Source organism: Pagrus major, chromosome 12 (assembly GCF_040436345.1).
Source record: "Pagrus major chromosome 12, Pma_NU_1.0".
Classification (NCBI taxonomy): Eukaryota; Metazoa; Chordata; class Actinopteri; order Spariformes; family Sparidae; genus Pagrus; species Pagrus major.
Window position 1 is genome coordinate 11,092,548 of NC_133226.1, and position 19,202 is coordinate 11,111,749.

At 41.4% G+C, this 19,202-nt stretch overlaps 2 protein-coding genes across 3 annotated transcripts in view; one reads left to right on the top strand and one right to left on the bottom strand.

The window, feature by feature from the left end:
- The window catches only part of grin3a (glutamate receptor, ionotropic, N-methyl-D-aspartate 3A), a 58,684-nt gene extending 57,152 nt beyond the window's left edge, over positions 1-1,532 (top strand). The window contains exon 10 of the mRNA XM_073478412.1: positions 944-1,532. Coding sequence (XP_073334513.1) covers positions 944-1,532 — 589 coding nt within the window. The remainder of the gene's footprint in view (positions 1-943) is intronic.
- Positions 1,533-7,483: 5,951 nt separating this feature from the next.
- Positions 7,484-19,202, bottom strand: part of plppr1 (phospholipid phosphatase related 1) — a 64,250-nt gene continuing 52,531 nt past the window's right edge. The window contains exons 6-8 of one of the 2 annotated variants that reach the window (XM_073478208.1): positions 16,070-16,246; positions 8,618-8,749; positions 7,484-8,028 (exon numbers count right to left, since the gene is read on the bottom strand). In XM_073478208.1, the coding sequence (XP_073334309.1) occupies positions 7,996-8,028; positions 8,618-8,749; positions 16,070-16,246 (342 nt within the window). In that variant the 3' untranslated portion in view covers positions 7,484-7,995. Of the gene's footprint in view, positions 8,275-8,617; positions 8,750-16,069; positions 16,247-19,202 lie in introns of both variants that reach the window. The other variant, XM_073478209.1, reaches the window with a different exon arrangement.

Genomic DNA, 19,202 nt, shown 5'->3' on the forward strand with positions numbered 1-19,202 from the left:
TCTGAATGATGGTGCTAGAGGAAATTTTGAAGGTGCAGTAGCCGATTCCAGAGAAAGAGAGTGTCAGATCATCAAATACCGATGTATTGAGTTGATGGCTCGCTTGACCCACCAACCCAAATATTGCATGTTGCACCTTTAGGCGATCATCAAAGTTATTACAATTCAGCCTGAAGGGAACTTGAAGGCTTGTACAAAATTGCAGGGCAGTCAAACCAATATCTGACAAGATTTCACTAAAAAACACAAATGTCAACCTTATGATGAAGGCCTGTACATTTCATCCTCTGGGGAGCAAGAATGTCTGTTAAAATTATTTTTGCAATCCATCCAATAGTTGTTGAGATACAGTAATTCAGTCAGAACCAAAGTGCTGGACTGACCAACTGACCAAACGACCAACCAACCGATACTCTATCATTGCCATCAGTAGTGCCAAGCCGCTGGTGTTGCTAAAAATAAAACCTATTATGCAAGACAGAACAGAACAATACACTAAGGGACAAATAACAAAAGGGCATTTTACATTTAATGGGACATTCAGAGAGACCACTTGTACAAGCTCTTGGCGAGCATTCACACTGGTTGTTGTATTCTTCCAATGATTTCTGGAACTTTCCCATAAAGCTGTTTGGGGAAATTAGTCTTCACTTTACTATCTTGTTCAAGGTCTGCTTCTCCCTGAATTTCAGTTTGTCATATAGCGTGGATAGAATTATTTTTGTGCAGCAGCATTACAGAGAGTGAGAAAAGCAAAGGATTGAAGTCACATGTGTGCCTGTACAATAGCCAGCAAGAGAGATAGCATCTGAGCTGCAGGTTTTACATAAGACTCAACCTGAAAAGATGCGGTCGGGTGATTCACGATCTCCCACATAGGCATTCCTAGGAAGAAAACAGAATTTCCTGCTCATATTTCCCTCTGTATCTGTTCTATCTTCAGGTGCAACGAGGGCAACAACCAGTCAGCATCTTGGAATCCTGCAGAGTCCTCCCACTGCAACAGGCGTAGGGTCCTTCCACAAGAGATGCAGAATGACCTGGAACACCCATCGTCCCAGGATCTTCCTCCTCCACCACCGCCATCTCCCCTGCCTCATCCCCATTCTCTTCCCCTACTAGAGAAACACCTGCCCATAGTGACCAACTCTAATGGCCGCTCTGACTTGTTAGGGCGGGTGTTGGGCCAAGGACTGGGGCCAGGGCAGGGAAGCTCTGGGCAGGGCATAACATCAGGACAGTGCCGGGGTTTGGGTGCTGGCGACTGTGGCCCTGGCGTGGGTGTGGGTGTGGGCAGGAACCCGCTGGTTCAAGAGCTGTCAGAACTGGAGGGTCAAATCCTTGTAATCAAGCAGCAGCTGCAGTCAGCCATGAGGAGGAAGAGAGAGCTAGAACAGTACCAATCAGAAAACCAGCAAGCAAAACAGACTTCACCCAATCAGCCCACTACGCACCAGTCTAACCAGTTTGCTCAGTATCCCCAGTCCCACCAGCAGACTAACCAACACACAAACACACTCCCGGAGTTCTGAAGCTTTTCTCTTTGACCTGCCTGGAGAAACCTGGCTAGATATGGGACCTCCTTTAGGTCCTGGAGAGGGATCCTTGTCTTAATTGTGGAGTTTGAACATTCAAAGATTTCTGGGAGCTGAATCCTCCGTTAGGCTCAGGGGTTCCCCTGAACGCTGGACTGAAATGTTCTCCAGGGATCCGATCCTGCTCTGTGACTCCAGTAGAACAATACCTGACTCCTGGAACATGAGGTTTACACAGACGAGAGGCGCTGGACAAAGGTGAACCAGGGACCCTGAATTAAATCTCTCACTAGCTTGTTGCTGTCACTGAAGAGCTGTGCAAACCTTTCTCTTCTTAACTTCCCTTCCCTCAACATCTTCACCTCCTTGTCGCCTCTTTCTGATCCCTTGATTTTTTCCTTTGACTTCCATTCCTTCTCCTTTCTAGCCTTTCCTCTCGACCCTCTCATCCTTTACCTCTAAGCCTTGTCTCTTCAAGGGTACAGATTTGCTTGCCTTGGTGATAAGCTTCATCACAGATATGACCACTCGGTATTTAAGCTTAATGGGCTAATTCACCTGAGTCTTATGTTGAGACTCATTGAGAGTGTAAATGACCTGAAGTTGAACCCAGCCACTTAAGTCTTTATGTCCTCGTGTCTTGCTGAAATCTTGTACCTTTAAGGGGGGGAGTAAAGACATACAGCTGTTGATTATTATCAGTGATGACCTAATGTTTCTGGCCTTTGACAATGTATTTCATTTGGCTTAGGTCATTCTTTCTAGTGCGCCTTTTTGTGGGTTGGTGGGGCAGTCGATACAAGAACAAAAAAAGATATGATGCTTCAGCAAGACACCTCTATATTCGTCAAGAACCTCTGGTTGGCATCTGGTGGAAAAATATGGGACAATAAAAATTCTTATTTTAGGAATCACTGTATAATGTTGTCCTGCACTTCACCGATGCACTTCTAGTTTATTAAAGAAAGCTGCACCTAAAAGTCCTCATTTAATTTGTCAGAGCTTGACTTGTGGTCTAGACGTTTTTCTTCTTCATGATGGCTATCCCAGCCTATTGAGATCATCCCGGTGCTCTTGTAACCTCAGACAAAACACAAGCCCATTGTTAAAGAAACAGTTCACTCAAAAATAAAAATTCAGGTATTATCTACTCTCCCCTAAGCCCATGAAGAGTTGGGTAAAATTTGTGGACTATGAAACTTTACCTGACTTTCCATCGGCATGGGGTGAGCACATACTGACTGAATTTTCAGTTTTGGCTGAACTTTTCCTTTAAATAGTAAATGTTAACATTGACATAGACCAGATGTCAAACTCTGACATCTTATTTGGACAAGATGATCATATACGACTGAACACACTGAAACAGTCCCTCTGTGATGAGACCTGTTTTCTTGCATCGTTTCTGTTTGCGTTTGGATGTGTTCCGTTATTAAAAACTTACCTCTCTTCTTTGTACTTAATTTTTTTTTCTTCAATCTGTAACTATCTCAGACATCAATATACATTATCATTTCAAGTACAAATCAAAAAGCAGTATAAAGGACACTTTTTAATTATTAACCTTGAAACTGTTAGGTATGGCGGTGTTCAATTTTCTAAAGCCTTGATGTCAAAAATTGATTTAGTGATAACTGACTTGAATCACCAAAAGTTCATACTATTTTATTTAAGTATGTTATATTAACTTAAAGGGCATTTCCAATATTCTTAAACCTAGGCCCTATTTTTACATTTTGGTGTGTAAATGATGCATACTTAGTCCAGTAGATAACCTCAGCCAGCAGCTGTGACACAGCTGCAGTGTTACCCTTGGGGAACTGAAATTGCTGAAATTGTTATTCTACATGCCTGACAACAATATGGAAACTATTCAAACCGATTTGTCAAACAGCAGGACCCTTTTTGTAACCAGAAACACAAATCTCTCTGAAGGTGAGGTCTCGCTCTGAAATCTCTTGAGAGGTGAGTTGCTGTAGTTGACTTATCTAGATTGGTGGTCCTAACCACTTTCACATCAAGGACCCCTTAACTGACACAAATTAGGCCACAGACCCCCATTTGATGAGATTTTATCCCTGGGTACCTCATCTGATAAGAATTGTGCTTTCAGATGTTTTATTACAGAATTTGCATGAAACCCATGACCTGAATAGTCATACATCTGTCATCGTGTTACTTATGGATGGAATTATAGTGAAAATATTCCTTTTGCTGGGGACGCCCTGCAACCACCTCAAGGAATCTGATCTAGATTGTCAAGATCAAATTCTGAATATTCAGCCAGAACTTTGGAAATGAATTCTTGCTGGCAGTTCTTCTGACTAAACTCCAAAGCCCTATCTCAAACTGTGACTTGTCGCCTTCCTGCAGCAACTCATCTCTCTTAAAAGCAGGACTTCTTCTTGAGCAAGATTTGTGGATTTTACTCTGTTTCTGTAACGTCGTTTACAATAACAACCTCAAGCTGTCCCTGGCAAAACAAGCACCTTTAGTGGATGTAACTCTACGGTCTGAGTTGCCCCAAATGATTACATTGTAGCAATCATAGCCGTGCTCTGGCTGCCACGAATCCAAAACTTTTGGTAAGTATGACTCATTTACATACCAAAACTTGTACATACCAGAATTCCCCTTCAAGGGATATACTTTCACTGATACGTAATGACTTTCCAGCTCGTGTAAGAGGGAGAAAGATGAAACAATGTAGCCAGAGGTATAGAACAATGGCTGACATCCAGGGCACGCCAATCAAACTGTGCATTGAGGATTCATTTGCTGGAGTTTCTTTTCCAAGTTGGCCATTGAGATTCAACTGCAGTTACTCATTTCACCCCCCATCTAAATAGATTCCATTATGACTTAAAAAACACCCTGCAGCTGTACACATAACCAACCGACTCAGAGTTTTGCTGCACACCTTGAAACGATATTTGGTTGTTGCACCATTCTTCAGTGATATTGCTAGGGGACAGCAATTTGGACAGGGAGGCATACTCAGAACAGCTAAGGATGACATTTTATAAACACATGGCATGGTCAAATGCTGCCACACACACACACACACACGCACATACACAGACGGCCCCTATCTATTTAGCCAGTGTGTCTGCAGGGTAAGCGCAGGCTGTCACAGCTGAAATGAATACCTGACAGAGCGAAAGAGCAAGTGCACTGGCTGAGCCGTCAGCTTTCTTTGTGTCTCTGTGTATGTGCCTTGCTTAGCTGTGACATAAACATCACTGAAGTCGCTGCGCTCGTAACAGGATGAATCAACAGAAAAACTAAATAAGAGCCAGGTTTTAGCATATCTGTGCTCATTCCAATAACTCGTCTGGTTGGCTGGACAGGGGTGTGGGGCGAGGAGGAAAGGCCTGCCGCAAAGGATGTGACACTTGGAACATGGGATAAGAATAAAGTCGTATTCATATTGACATTTTGGGGGCCTGTCTAAACACAGGCTTGCTAAATTGTCACGATTTCCTCCTGACTTGTTCACGGAGGCAACAATACGTAGCATCATGTATCTTCTTTTGAAATTGCAAACATTTCCATAATAATGTGAGGAGCTGACAAAATAAACATCATTTTTTTTGTTCAAGAATAACCCTGAAGGTGTACTAGTCCTCCGAGAAACTTTCCATTATTATGAACTCAGAATCCATTTAGTGAAATTGTCCTTCATGCTTCAGTACATACTGTATGTGAAGAACATTTAAAGCACAATGTTTTTCCCCCCTGAACTAATCCTCCTAGGAGACACCTGCCTCCAGACACTTTACTTTCCACTGCACTTCCTTCATGTACCAATCAAATGTTTAGAAGTAGGGTCACATTACGCTTCCATTCTGCCAATATTCTTCCATTCACTTCAATTCATTTGAACTTTGTGCGACTTCCGCTAACAGAAACAATGATCCCAAGTGTTTGTGAATGGGGAATTCATTATCCTAGTGTGCCATCACCCTGTTTAGTACAATATTACACCCCCAGTCTAAAATCTGCAGCACTAGTTTCATGAATTGTTTTACAGATTTTGAACACTCTGTTCAAAATGTATTCTTTTTATACCCACGTTGGAACCATGACATCACATATTTTTTCATGGCTAAACGCATTTTTGTTAAACGAAATGTAATAATGTGCTAATTTGACCTTACCTTTAGGCTGTAGATGAGCCACTGTTTAGATTAGGGCCAGTGGCAGACTAAGGATGTTTGAGGGCCAGGGGCGAAGAAAATAAATAGGGCACCTAGGGCCCCTGCACAAGTCCACTAGGGCCGATCACAAAAAAGAAAGTAGAATTTGCATGTTGCAGAAGAATTGCTGTAGGTCTGCCTGCAAGTCTTTAATTGGGGGGTAAAAAAATCACACCAATCATCTCTAAAAATGTTTAAACAAACACAAGGACAGACATGTTTCCAACTTCTTACAGCAAGGTAACTTTGTACAACTATTGTCAAGATGGATTCCAGCTTTCTGTCTCAGTTCTTTGGTATCTCACTTTGACATTAAAACAGGGGAGGAATGGGAATATTGTTTCTATGTATTCAACCTTTTTTCCTCCTTGTCTTTGGCCACAATTTTTTTAATGATAAGAAGAAAAAAAAAGTCACCACTTTAATTCGACACATAATGAAAAACACAAGACAACACACTGTTGCTACTGACTATTTAATTTGTGGACAAACCAAGAAAAAAAAATATATGTAGCATTTCAAATGAAACGCTATTTTTTTGTTCTCAAAGTAAAAGACGAGTATAATCACAATGATAATGAGTATAGTTCAAATCAAGAATATCTATAAAACATCTTGACTTCTCTCTTCATGCTGGGCGTTATCTTCCAATGGGAAAATGGAGTCACAACATTGCATCACAATCCACTGGTGGGTCGGGGAGGGGGAGGGGAGCCTCAAGGAGGAAAAGTGAAGCAGGAGTCATTAGCCTGGTTTCCATTAACAGGGCTAGCCAGGGCCTTAAGTAAGTCACTTGGTTTCACTCCAAAGAGCATTTCCATCTCTTTTTTTTCTTTGTCCCATGTATTATATATAGATGCTTTCCATTGGGATTTCAGTTTAAATTTAATTGTAAAGTCCTACCAGTGAAATCTTCAAGTAGATCTGGCACAGGCTAGCCCCACAAGACCTCTCTGCAGGAAAATCCTTATTAACATCACACTGAACCAGGAAAACTGGGATGAAACACACTCATTGTGAGAAACCCAACCGTCAGAGAAATTGTTGGAAGTGTTCGTTCTGTAAACCACAGACTAACATTTCTTTATCTTGCAACTTTGCTTTTTTTAGGTTAAATTTTCAATTTTATCTTGTGCCAATGTTGTGCTTATGACATGGATTGGGTTAGCCACACAAACCACTAAGTTAGGGTTAGGAAAATATGTTTTGGCTTACAATACATGTTGTCGCAGTGTTGAAACGCAGTCTTGAACTGCAGTCGCTTGTTTTTCCACCATCATCCCCTCCACCTCTGGATATCAAAGTCAGGTCATAAACATGTAACGTGAACATGATATGACACATAGCCTACAACATGTTCAAATGTGAACATATCAGTGGTTTGCAGAAACATTAACTGCCAACATTTTATCCTGGTGACTGGGCTGGTCATTTTCATTGTGGTTGACAAGTTGGCCCTGCAAGTGCCAAACACCGTTTTCTGACTCGGAGGATGTTACTGACTCTTCCTTGTCATTTCCTCCAGAGGGAAGAGAGGTTGTTCCCCGAAACACCTAAACTGATACCAAAACATATCCAGGTTTACAGCAGGCAAACAGGTCCAAATGGATCATAATAGTCATACAGATTGACAAAAATCTTTACAAAATATGACCTGACATGGTCAATTAATGTACAGAAAGAGATAATAAAAAGAAGGATTCTTTCTTTTTTATCTGTACAAATGACAAACATCACAGAACAACAACATCGATATTTTTTTCCATAGCAGATTTTTCAGACTGAGGGGGGGTAGATGTGGTGATCGACGAGGCAAGTCACCTGACAGGATGTGATGTAAAACAGAGTGAGTCAGCTGACAGGAAGTGTGCAGGTTTAACACCGTCAGGGTAGGCTACAGCACTCGCTCATACAAAATGTACAAAACACCGTCCTCTAACTACAAACAGCACACCTTGGAGGGAAAAAAATGTCCCATGTTTCAAATGGTTTCAAGTATCTGAAAAAACAATCTGTGCTTAGGGTTGCCTTGTGATAGTTTTGCCACTGGTGCGATCTGTGTGCCTTGGCCAGTTGGATTGAGCATAGCCCAACTAGATGAGAACCATTAGAAACATGTTGTATTTTGTCCCCTTGGTGAATCAAACAGATATATCAGGAGTGTTTTTTGTTAAGCAATCGGAGCCACGTGGCATGCGTCCTCGTCATTGTGTCTGGAAGTGCTGTGGAGACGCAAACGTGACCCGGTGCTGCCCCCTTAGTCATGTGACCTCCGTCATCGATGCCGAGTGGTTCTGAAAATGGAGGTGGGAGGAGGGATGGAGAGAGCGGTGTAAGGATTGAGAGGGAAAAGAAAGGAAAGGGGACAGGAAAGGGAAAAGGTGTGGAAATGAAAAGGTAAAGGTAAAAGAAATCAATGTCAGCCCATATCAGGAGTGCTCTGTGTGAGGTTCTGTATATGTTTCTGTGCACTGGGTATGGAGGACAGGGGTGTAGTGCAAAATGTCATGCCTGTATGTTCTTTTGAACATATGTCAGTGCTTTGTGTAGAAAGAAAGAAAGAAAGAAAGAAAGAAAGAAAGAAAGAAAGAAAGAAAGAAAGAAAGAAAGAAAGACAGAAAGAAACAAAGAAAGACACATACATGATGAATCATGTGACTCAATCTTCCCTTTCTCTATGGGAATTCTGGGGAATGTAGGAAATGTCAACAAATTACAGTAAAAAGAAAAAGAAAAAATTACAGTAGACTTATTCAAACAATCTGAAGGTGGATTTTGTTTTAAGCTCAGGGTCCTGAGGGAGCTCTTCCAACTAATGGGAAAAGATAATGTGCATCATGGAGATTAAGTCTTTGGGATGCCAGGTTAAGTGTTTTCAGGTACCTGTGCGCTGAGGGTCTCCAGAGGGCTCTCTACACGTGGGAAAGTCATCAGAGGCAGCCCGCGGTAGTCTTCAGTTTTCTGTTTGGCTGCTGCACTGTGGACGCCTTTGAAGTTGTTCACAACACATACACCCTGTGAAGTGCGGGGGACAGTCCAACATTAACAGCACAGTAGGTTTACAATCACACAGGCTGGCATGAAACTGAAACATCAAGGATTCATTCTGAGGATGGGAAATTTATTTTCAGCTGGGACTTCTGACCTTATGACTGCTATGCCTTTTACAAATATAATGTGGACACAGGGTCACAAATGTATATGTTTTTTCCAATCTTCATCCCCCGAAACTGTCCAAACACACATTTATCCGACAAATCATTGTATTGTTATGGCAAGATTAAGAGTCTACAGCCTTGCTAATGCTAATGTGTAGGTGTGATGTTAACCCTGTTCATAATTTTTTTTTCAACTGAGACTTTTTTTGCTTTAACTAATGATTCTCTAGTAAATACTGATTGCACCTTTTAATGGCTGTAAAAATGACATATATAGATTGTAGGGGTGTCACGATTTCGATTTTTTATCGAAATCGATCGAAATTACGTCACGATCTCGAGCATCGAAGTCAAAGAGAGGATCGACGATCCCCCCCCTCCCCGTGTACAAAGCTACGCACACTACGCAAAGTTACACAAATGACGCAGCACATTGTAGCCGACGCCGCTAGTTACCTATCCTGCAGGTTATGACACGATGGCGAGTGCAGATAAAGGAGGAGACGCGGCACCGGAGCTTGAAGCAGCTCCTGCTTCTCTTAAATCACATGTATGGAAATACTTTGCGTTCCCGGTGAGTTATGTCGACGACGTTCGCGTTGTTGACAAGAAGACCACAGTGTGTAAGATATGCTATGCGCGTGTACCATACCCGGCCACGGGAAACACTACGAACATGGCAGGACACATTCGCCGGCATCACAAAGATGTAGATTTGACAGCTGGGAAAGCACCATCACTGGTCCAGCCAACTATTCAATCCTCGTTTGCAATAAAACTTCCACAGACCTCAGCTCGCGCAAAAGCTATAACTAGCGCTATAGGGCTATTTATAGCAGCAGACCTGCAGCCTTACTCGGTGGTGGAAAACACGGGATTTAAACATTTAATTAGCGTACTAGAGCGTCACTAGATGGCAGCCAGGCACCTCTGTGACCTCTCATTGTTGTTTGTTTTTGTTGTTGAAAACAAGATTGTTACCTTTATATTGCAAATAAATAATTTAAATTTGACCATTAGTGCCTAATGTGATACATTATGGAAATTGCATCACTTACATGTAGCCCAACTTTTGAAATAAGATTTACTGTACAAAATTTGATGAATAAAACCAATGATCGTAGACTAGACTAGTCTGAAAATAGCATAGGCGTCTGTGCTGTAAGAAAAAGAAAAAAATCGAGAATCGAATCGAATCATGACCCTAAAATCGAAAATCAAATCGAATCGAGGATTTGGAGAATCGTGACACCCCTAATAGATTGGTTCCCTATAAGCCTCGCTTTCACTATGCTAATCAGTCTGCCACCAGGCTCAATTTTTCCTGGAAAGATGAAGGTCAAATTATGGCACTAAGGAGGTGTATCTTTCATTGCGTAACCAAAACAGAAAGAGGCACTGTTTTCCCCGGTTGCTATCCCCTGGTAACAGTGGAAAAACTGGAATAACTGTGGAAACTCAGCTGATGGATGGAGGCAAAGAAGATGAAGAGGGAGAGGGAGAGAAGCTGATAGGCATTCACTCAATGGAGAGCAGCGGTGTTATGTCGAAGTCTGTTCCCCTGCTGATATGTGTCTCCCTTACCAGTGGAACCTGAGACGGTTCAAAACCAGCATTCTTTCTACTTGATCAGTAAATAACAAATCCTGCCTATTAATACAATCAGGTGTTTGGGTCAGGGTTTGAGCCGCTTTAAGCATGTTAGCATGCTACTATTTGCTAATTAGCTCTTAAAAAGTACAGCTAATGCTAATGGAAATGTCAGTATAACAAGTATTCGTTCAGACACCAAGGTCCACCAAAGCCACCACAGTCCTTCCTGAGGGGGATGCTTGATTTGATTTCACTTGACTTTAATGTCAGAATCATCTTCTGAAATTTGCCTTGCATCCCAATATGTACACAGTTTCACATAAATAACCAAACACACCATTTGACCAAACACACAAAACCAATACTAAAACATGTATTAACTCAGACATGATGAATAGGTGGCTGCAGTGCAATTCATGTGATGACTCCCTTTATCAGTCAGTGCTTATTCCACACAGGAACATTGAAGCCTACAAACTCTGATTTAACAATTCAACAAACAAACAAGCTCTGCACACATGACATGCGTTTTGTTCATGTGTGCACAAAAGATTCAAGGCAATCCATCCAAGAGTTGTTGAGACATTTCACTCAATCCCAAAAGAAGTCATCTCGTTGTGTGTTAGAGGAAAAGTCAGGGAGATCATTAAAATCCTTTGGATTCATGCTGCTAAATGACTACAAGTCACGCCTTGATAAAGACTCCATACACCAGATACTATTCACAGTTGCAATGCACTGCAGGCTGTCCAACAATTTTATCACTCTCAACAAAAGTATGAATAAAATATGCATATTCATCCAGTCCCTTAAGACAGATTACTTCCTATAGCACCTATTATGAGAGAAAGTAGTGTTATTTATCAGCTCTAACACTGTTATCTGAGGATACACCACAGTGTAGCATCAGCATCAACTTTTATCAATGTCACTTAATGTCTATATTAAAATGAGATCTCTTCGAACTTAAATCAGACTGCTTGCCAACCCTTGTGACACTGAGATATTGGGCTCCAACTAGAAGGAATTAAGAGCACCCGTCGTTTTTTGGAGAGATGTGACCATATTTTTTACTTCAGAACAGTTATCGCTCCAATAGGAAGTTTATATGAGAGTAAAAGCTCAATCAAACATTGTACGAGTCTACAAAATGCAGCCATCATTTAATGCAGTCAACGGAGACGCTCCAGGGTGTTCATCTTTGTGGCATGGCACCGCGCCCAGCAGGCACAGTGAACTGAAGCCTTGCTTCTTTATTTAAATATCTGTAAAAAATCTTATATATTACACTTATTTAGAAATGTTTTTTGTCCATCAGTCAGGTTCGTCTACCGGTAGAGACAGGACCAAGGTTGCTGCATTTCTGCACTCCTCCATGGACTAGTTAATCAAAGGAGGCAGCCCGAGGAAGAACCCCACCCCCAAGCCCCCGCCAGGCCAACCATGCCCTGAGGCAGTGGCAAAAGAGAAAATGAAGCGGCACTATTCACTGCTGGAGGACGCTCAAGTATTCCTTGTTTGTGGCAGTTCATGGACAGTGCTGCTCTAATACTTCCACCAAGCAAATGAATGAATAACAGCTGCTGGGACTGAATCTAAGGGCGACACAGCATCAGTGTTTCACAAAAACATGAATTCTTTAGAAAATCACTGTGAATGTGAACTTTAAGTTGATTAGGCTGAGTCGTAGGCGAGTCAAAAATCTTCAGTTATGCACTGACACCGTTTCTTGTTTCCACGACTGTTCTTATCCACCCTGGGATGAAACCTTTCCTATAAGACACAGCCATCCTGCTTGTTTCAAACACACTTCAGTATGGTTTCCACTTTCTTGTTTTCACTCAACTGAAGCGCATCCCCAAAGACCGTGGAAGACTGCTTCCTTTCTATTTTTGCATCTTGTCATCCATGCTACGACAAGCTCAGCCCAAGCTGCCATCTATTGTCTCAGGTGAGCTAGGTAAAAATTTGCTTGTTGCCATGGAAATGCTAAAAAGACAAAATTTGAGTTTTCAAGTAAAAGTTGTTTAGTTTTTTTTGCCACGGGATCCGATTTTGTACCAAAAAGGGTCGGCCAAACACTCTTTTGATGGCAATTATACATACCTTGAAACTTTAAGGTTTAGATTGAGAGCCATTTATACAGCTGGAGTGTGGGGCTTTTATATATGAATGAACTGCCAGGTAAATCTCTTTATACTGTAGCTTACCAGAGTTTTTAACTTTTAAATAAAGTTGATGAAAAGTTTCTAATGCACCCGATGAAAAACAGAAAAAGAAAGGGAGCGCCCCTTGAGCCTGACGCTGTAGTATTTCACCTCCGTCTCTTCACCAGTGCCATTTGCTCCTTTTTAACAAACATGATCTCCATTAGAAGTGGCTACAGGTGTGAAAAAAGGTTGCTTTACCATGCCAACATTTTGTTTTACCGCAGTCCAGAGTCTTCTGGTTTCTCTTTTTGAATGATGATTACAGACTACCGCCACCTTGTTTTTTGGGGTGTGTTCAAGTGCATCTTTTTGGCCAAAACCCAGGCAGCATAAGAACAGTCAGCTTTCAGTGCCGCTAGTTCTTTGATGTCAGTTGTAGTATTTCTGGGCCCTTAAACCTTGCAGGCAGTCAGCATGTGTCTCTACTTTGTCTTGGATCAAGTGTCCACCTCTGTCTCCCGCTAAGATTTCACCAACATCATCCTGCGGCTCCTCGACCAAGTGCTTAACACTGATCCCTCAATCTGCTGGCAGAGGACAAACCTCTTGTAAGACCAAAGGCAGCTGCTCTTTGATGAGTCCATTTAGATCTCCTCTCTGTGAGCGCTGATAGCACAGGGATTTGAGCTATACCTGCTTTCTGCTCTCTTTGTACCCATTCATTTCCCTCAAGATAGCAGTCCATCAAATCGCCCCAGTCTTCAGATGACAAGACCATGATAAGCCTCACCAGGACCGTTTGGTAAATGTGTAATGGAGAAGCAGCACTTGTCAGTTCATGCATTGCTGATAATAAGCTTGAAATGGGCAGGTTCAAAGCTGCTCAGGTGATGATTGACTTTCCTGCATCTTTCCCTGGAGATCACAGACTCGAGGTATGTCAATTTTTATAGGTTGATCATTGAAAGCTTATATCCTTCATTAAAGCGTGGAGTGTGGTGTCTCCTCCTCTTCATGTTTCAAGGTCGAGCTGCTTCAGGTTGCCCACACTGCACATCAATGCCTCATCTCATGTGAAAGACATTAACAGGCATGAGTGCTACTGATCACCCAGGAAACTCTCTTAACACCCAACAGGCTTTTAACCCATCATCTACCAACTATGTCTGAAGAAACATGTAGTACTTTTTATATACCAGGTATATAATAAGTTTTACATGCAGAGTTGACAAGCAGTTTTTCTAGGTGCAAAACAATGTAGTTTATGAAATATTAATACATTATGTGTCATTGAAAACCAAAATATGGTTTATGGTATACCATACAGACATTCACTGTTCCCAAACATTGTATCCTAAAGGCTTGATGGTGACATGACCTGACATTTCCTCTATTGCCACCGTGAGGCTGACATTTGTGGTTCTGAGTGAACTTGACAACAGTTAACAGGACCTCCGTGGAAGTTTGTACCGATGATCCACTCAGGACGAGCTGTAATAACACTAGTGATCATTTTGCTTGAGTATAGCACTTCATCAGTTTAACATTTTAATTTGCCAAATTTTTGGTGTCTGACCAGAAAAATTCAGAATAAACTGTTTACCTTGTTCATATTTGCGACATGGCCCAAACATACCAGTTTTTTGGGGCTGATTCTGTCTATTTTTACATATCAGATATTAATCAGTCAGCGCTATCCAGCTCAGGTAGGATAGGCTGTTAAGAGAGTGCTTTATCATTTTGGAAATTCATTCTTAACAGTGGAAATGGACCCCTGAGTTTCTCCTACCAATTAATAGTTGTAGTGCAACCTCACAGCCCCTGTCGGTACATACAGTGGATTTGCTGGAGATTGCATTCTGTTGTGATTTACTTTGACACAGCGTTCTAACTTTTTTGTCAATACAGCTGCTTGCAAATGTGAAAACCAGCTAGTTTTAATGCTAATTGTCAAATTTTATACTGGCTATTTATACTTTTTTTTTTTTTAATCCAATAATTTCTTATGCTTTCACTCAAGTTGGTCAAATGAATTACTCAGCTTGACTGAGTTGCTGTTATGCAACTTATGTGTTAGCTTATTATGTGTCTCTGTCACACTGCGACAGAGACACAGTTCCCATGTGTTTGATCACAGCGGTAACAGACCCTCCGAGGAGTTTCCCCGTGAATACATTTCACAAGGCTGGTTCCCTTTGTTGGAATAAAAGAGCTATGACATCGGCCACCGGCAGCCAATGAACGAATAACGATCCCTGATCTCTTCCCCTCAGCCTCCCCTCCATTTCTCCTCCTCCCTTTCCTCGCTGTCACACTCCTTCCTGCTTTGAAGCTCGGGGCTCAGCGGCAATTACATGTAATGAAGCCTCTGAGACTGTTAAATATATCTTATTTGATTTGTAAGGGTTTCCCTTCACCTTCTTTTCTTCTCGGTGGGCTTTTTCCGCTTCAGACCCCAAAACAACTCCAGGGTTTTTAGCTGTAATCATCATCCAGCATTTAGGCGCTCAGCACAAAATCTGATGTTGATAAATCTGTTTTAATTTTTAATGGAAGCCAGGCAGACAACACACCTCAGGGGGCTCATCTGAGACATTACTTGCTTGGAAGTCCAGTCTGCACAATTTGCAAGCATTTGTTCCAAAAGAGATCTTTAAGATAACAAGAGTCCGTCCCCTCCTCTGCAGTACAGAGCTAGGATTTATTAGATCACACCTTTTAGCTTGTTCCCTCCATCATCTCTGAATCAAACACAACCACCATTAAAAACTAGTGTTTCTTTCTTCCTTTCCTCACTGAGCTCTTTCAAAACCGGAGCGACTTGCTGATCTCAGTAAAAATCCAGGTGCCACCTCAGTATTTTTTCGCCTTTCTTCTCTTCTCTCCCTTTCTCCCAATCAACTGGTGCCACCTTACCTTTTTTCCCTCCACCCTAACTCACCTGTATCTGAACGGCCTTCAAGATAAGATAATTATAAACCCTGCTTCATTCTGGCTCACGTCCTCTCTCTCTACCACCTCTTCATGAACTTCTCTTTGAAGCTTCTTCGCTAAATGAGTGTTTAGGAAATCATTATACATGACTGAATTGATACAAAGCTGACTTAATACCTTTCCCATACACTATGTAGCCTTATTATTGTCACTGAAGACCAATATAAAAAATATACAAAAAAAATCTGACGTGTGTAAGAATTTTAGGGACACAAATGTAAAATGGTACCGACAACATGTTACAGGGTTTGGGGAGGGCTGCAGCCTGAATTAATCACTTAATTACTGTTTGGGGTCAGTTCCAAAATGGAGCTGGCAATTATTATTATAATTTGAAAATAAGTCATGACCAGAATCCACCTCAGAATAATCACTTTCCCTCCTCCTCTAATCTCTACTCACACATTTCCACAAACTTTTCACCCTTTCATCGTCCTCACCAGAAACAGAGCAACCGCTGATCCCAGTATGAATCCAGCCACCACGTCAGAACAGTGGTTTCGGTACTCCGAGACTCGGTTGAGGCCGGTGAGGAAGGCCGAACAGAGCGTGCCCAGACAGAGCACAGGCTTGGCCAGGCGGCTCGACTTGGTCTTGATGGTGCTGGTGATGTACATCTGGAAAGGAAGACAGAAGGCAGAAAAAAAAATGTAGAAAGTGAGATTTTCATGTCATTATTAATAAGGAAGAGGGTCTAGACTGAGACCTCAGAGCACCAGGGGAGTGTTGGTGTTCACACTGCAAGCACAGGAATGTTGGACCAGAACCTGCTGTTGCTAGTGGGTTAGCATGCTAACACAATGCATAGACAGCATAACGTCAAAACTGTTGTTTCATTATGGTCTAGATTTTAGTTAATTTTTACATATTTCACCTTTAATCCAGAGAGAGGCACACAGCCTGTCACCAATGTGCCTTTAAACCAGCTGCTGTGCCTTACGTAAGGTTGTGATGTGAACTACACAGTCACCACCCCCAGGACAGCTGTGGTTGCAAAAACAGCATCAGAGGAAACCTGGTGTGTGGTGCCTGCTCAGGCCTGTGAGAGATGACCAATCAGAGCAGACTGGCTTTACAGGAGGGGGGCCTTAAAGAGACAGGCACTAAAACAGAGCGTTCAGACAGAGGGTGAATAGAGGTGCTGCAGATATGGTCAGTGCGTGAAAAATAACTTTTTTTAAAATTTTCTTGTAGACATCTGAAAAGTATAAACCTGAAAATGAGAAAACTATGACCGCATTGAGGAGTACAGTATGTAGTTTCCTGTGTACCAAAGGTTTATAAACAAGAGCCCCTGGTGAACTCTCATAACTGCGTAATGCAGAAAAACTGGAGGAGTTCCCACAGAAATGAAATAAGATATTTTACCATTTGATGAAAGCACAAAGCCTCCATTGCGCAGAAAAACAGTTAAAGGAAGATGTCAAAAACTTACATCATATGAGTGAAATAACTCTCAAAAAACAAAGATTTTTTTTCACAGGGAATAAAAGATAAACGCAATGAGGTCACCCTTTTACCTGAGGTGAAAGTTGTGAGAAGTCTGTCAGCATTTAAAAACAGACACTCAAGTCTTTCTCCATATGTTCTCATTCCTGAACTTTTACCCCCCTCCCATGCCAACCGACAGGTTGTGCGCATCAAATCCTTTTTTCATCAACAATCTGCCCTCTGTATTCTTCTCGCTCCTGCTGATATAATCTGCACTCCTGCTCTCTTTCACGTTGCAGCAGCTGATCCCCACTCCGATATCAAATAGCAGCTCTTCAAATAGCCCTTCAAAAAGCCATTCCTCATGCGTTCCTCCAGGCAGTTTTCTAAAAACGCCTGAACCCGCCATATGCTTGTATGAACTATTCCTCGACACACTTTTAAGAAATATTAGGTCCCTCCTTGGCAATTCCTCACTCAAAGACCCAGAGGTGTCATGGAGCACCTTTTTCACAGCGAATATTCCCTCAAGTTCAAAGCTTTTTTGGGGGGGAACTGCAGATCTAGTGAAAAACTTGAATCAGTCTGGGCTAAAAAAGATCCATTCCTCTCTGAGTGTCTGGTTGTTGTTTACACCAAGATGTACACTAATTATATTCAGTCCCAAATGAGTCACTCTTCTGCCAGAAGTACTTTTGATATTGATTTTTAATTAACTGTGCTCAGGTTGCGCTGAAGAAATCTGGAAATCTGGTGGAGAATTTCAATATTTGTTCTGTCTGCACTTGAGTCAGTAAGTACTTGTGCATCGGAGAATATTTTTCAAACTGTATGGCAGTATTTGTATTACAAAAAGTACATTTATGTACATATAAGCTTTAAGCCTGAATTTCATTTTTTAATCCATTTATCAATTACACATATTTTGCAACAACACAAAATTCAGACTACATTCGTAATTTGTAATTAAAGTCTAATCTTTCAGCTCAGCAGTTGAATGGCTCTTAAATCTCCAAAGTTAAACTCATGAATGTTTCAAGGTTACAGGCTGCATTATCCTCAGAGGCAACCCTTCTCTCCCACTACCTAAAACAATAACACGTGATATTATCACACATTTCATACTATTGAATTACGTCACATACGATACCTTAGACGTGTGAGACAGCAGGTAGCAGGAAGTTTGATCCTCACATACTGTATGTGTGAACGGTACACAAAAACGTGAGTAGTTACTGAGGAATGACAGAGGAACGAATGAGTAGTTCCTGAGAACAGACTTCCCCTTGAAGAGTACTAAAAAAAGGGAAGTAGTGGTAAGGTAATCGTGAGGTACTGCCGGACCACTAAGTAACCACTTAGTTTGATGTATGATGTAAGAGAAGAGTAACTAATGATTCATTAATGAGTCATGACTGAGTCATTACTAGTTCGTGCTGGTCAGTGGCTGACTCACAGTTAATCAGGAACAATTCATGAAGAAAGTAGCTGTTATTTCAAATTGAAAAAGGAGGTTGTGCTTCAACAATAGGATTCTGCAGACCCAAAGATCCAGTGAGCATATTCAAAAATTGTTTATTTGGCTCACATCACATTAGATAAAGAATTAAACATTCCAGCACAGTCTCCTTCAGAGCATTTGAAACATACAGGTTCAACAGTTCAACAGCAGCTGATAATGATGAGTAACTGGAGAACACCCGGGGCATCTCCCAAATACCTCACCATTACCTGCCCTTTCTAATTTAAAGTCTGTTCTCTTGTGACTCATTATCTATTACATAGTCTTTGAGTCAGAATTATTAAGGAACTACTCAGTGAAGACACCGTAAAGTGTTACCCATACTGTGATGAGATGTGTTGTGTATGTGCTGTATACTATGTGTCAATATAGAAACAAATGTAAGATGACATTTAAAGGTGCAATATGTAGTTTTTTTTGGGGGGGGACACACAATAAATAATAAAACAAACACAGCTTCATACTTTAACTTTGTTTGTATTTGCAGAAGTAGCCACCTCTCAAGCTTCAGACTGTGTTCTAAGGACAGCTTGTTAGTACATACTTCTGTGTTTGTATTATTACCTTATCAATATTGTTAATATAACCTCTCTTTGGTTTTGAGTTTGAATTTTCCTTTC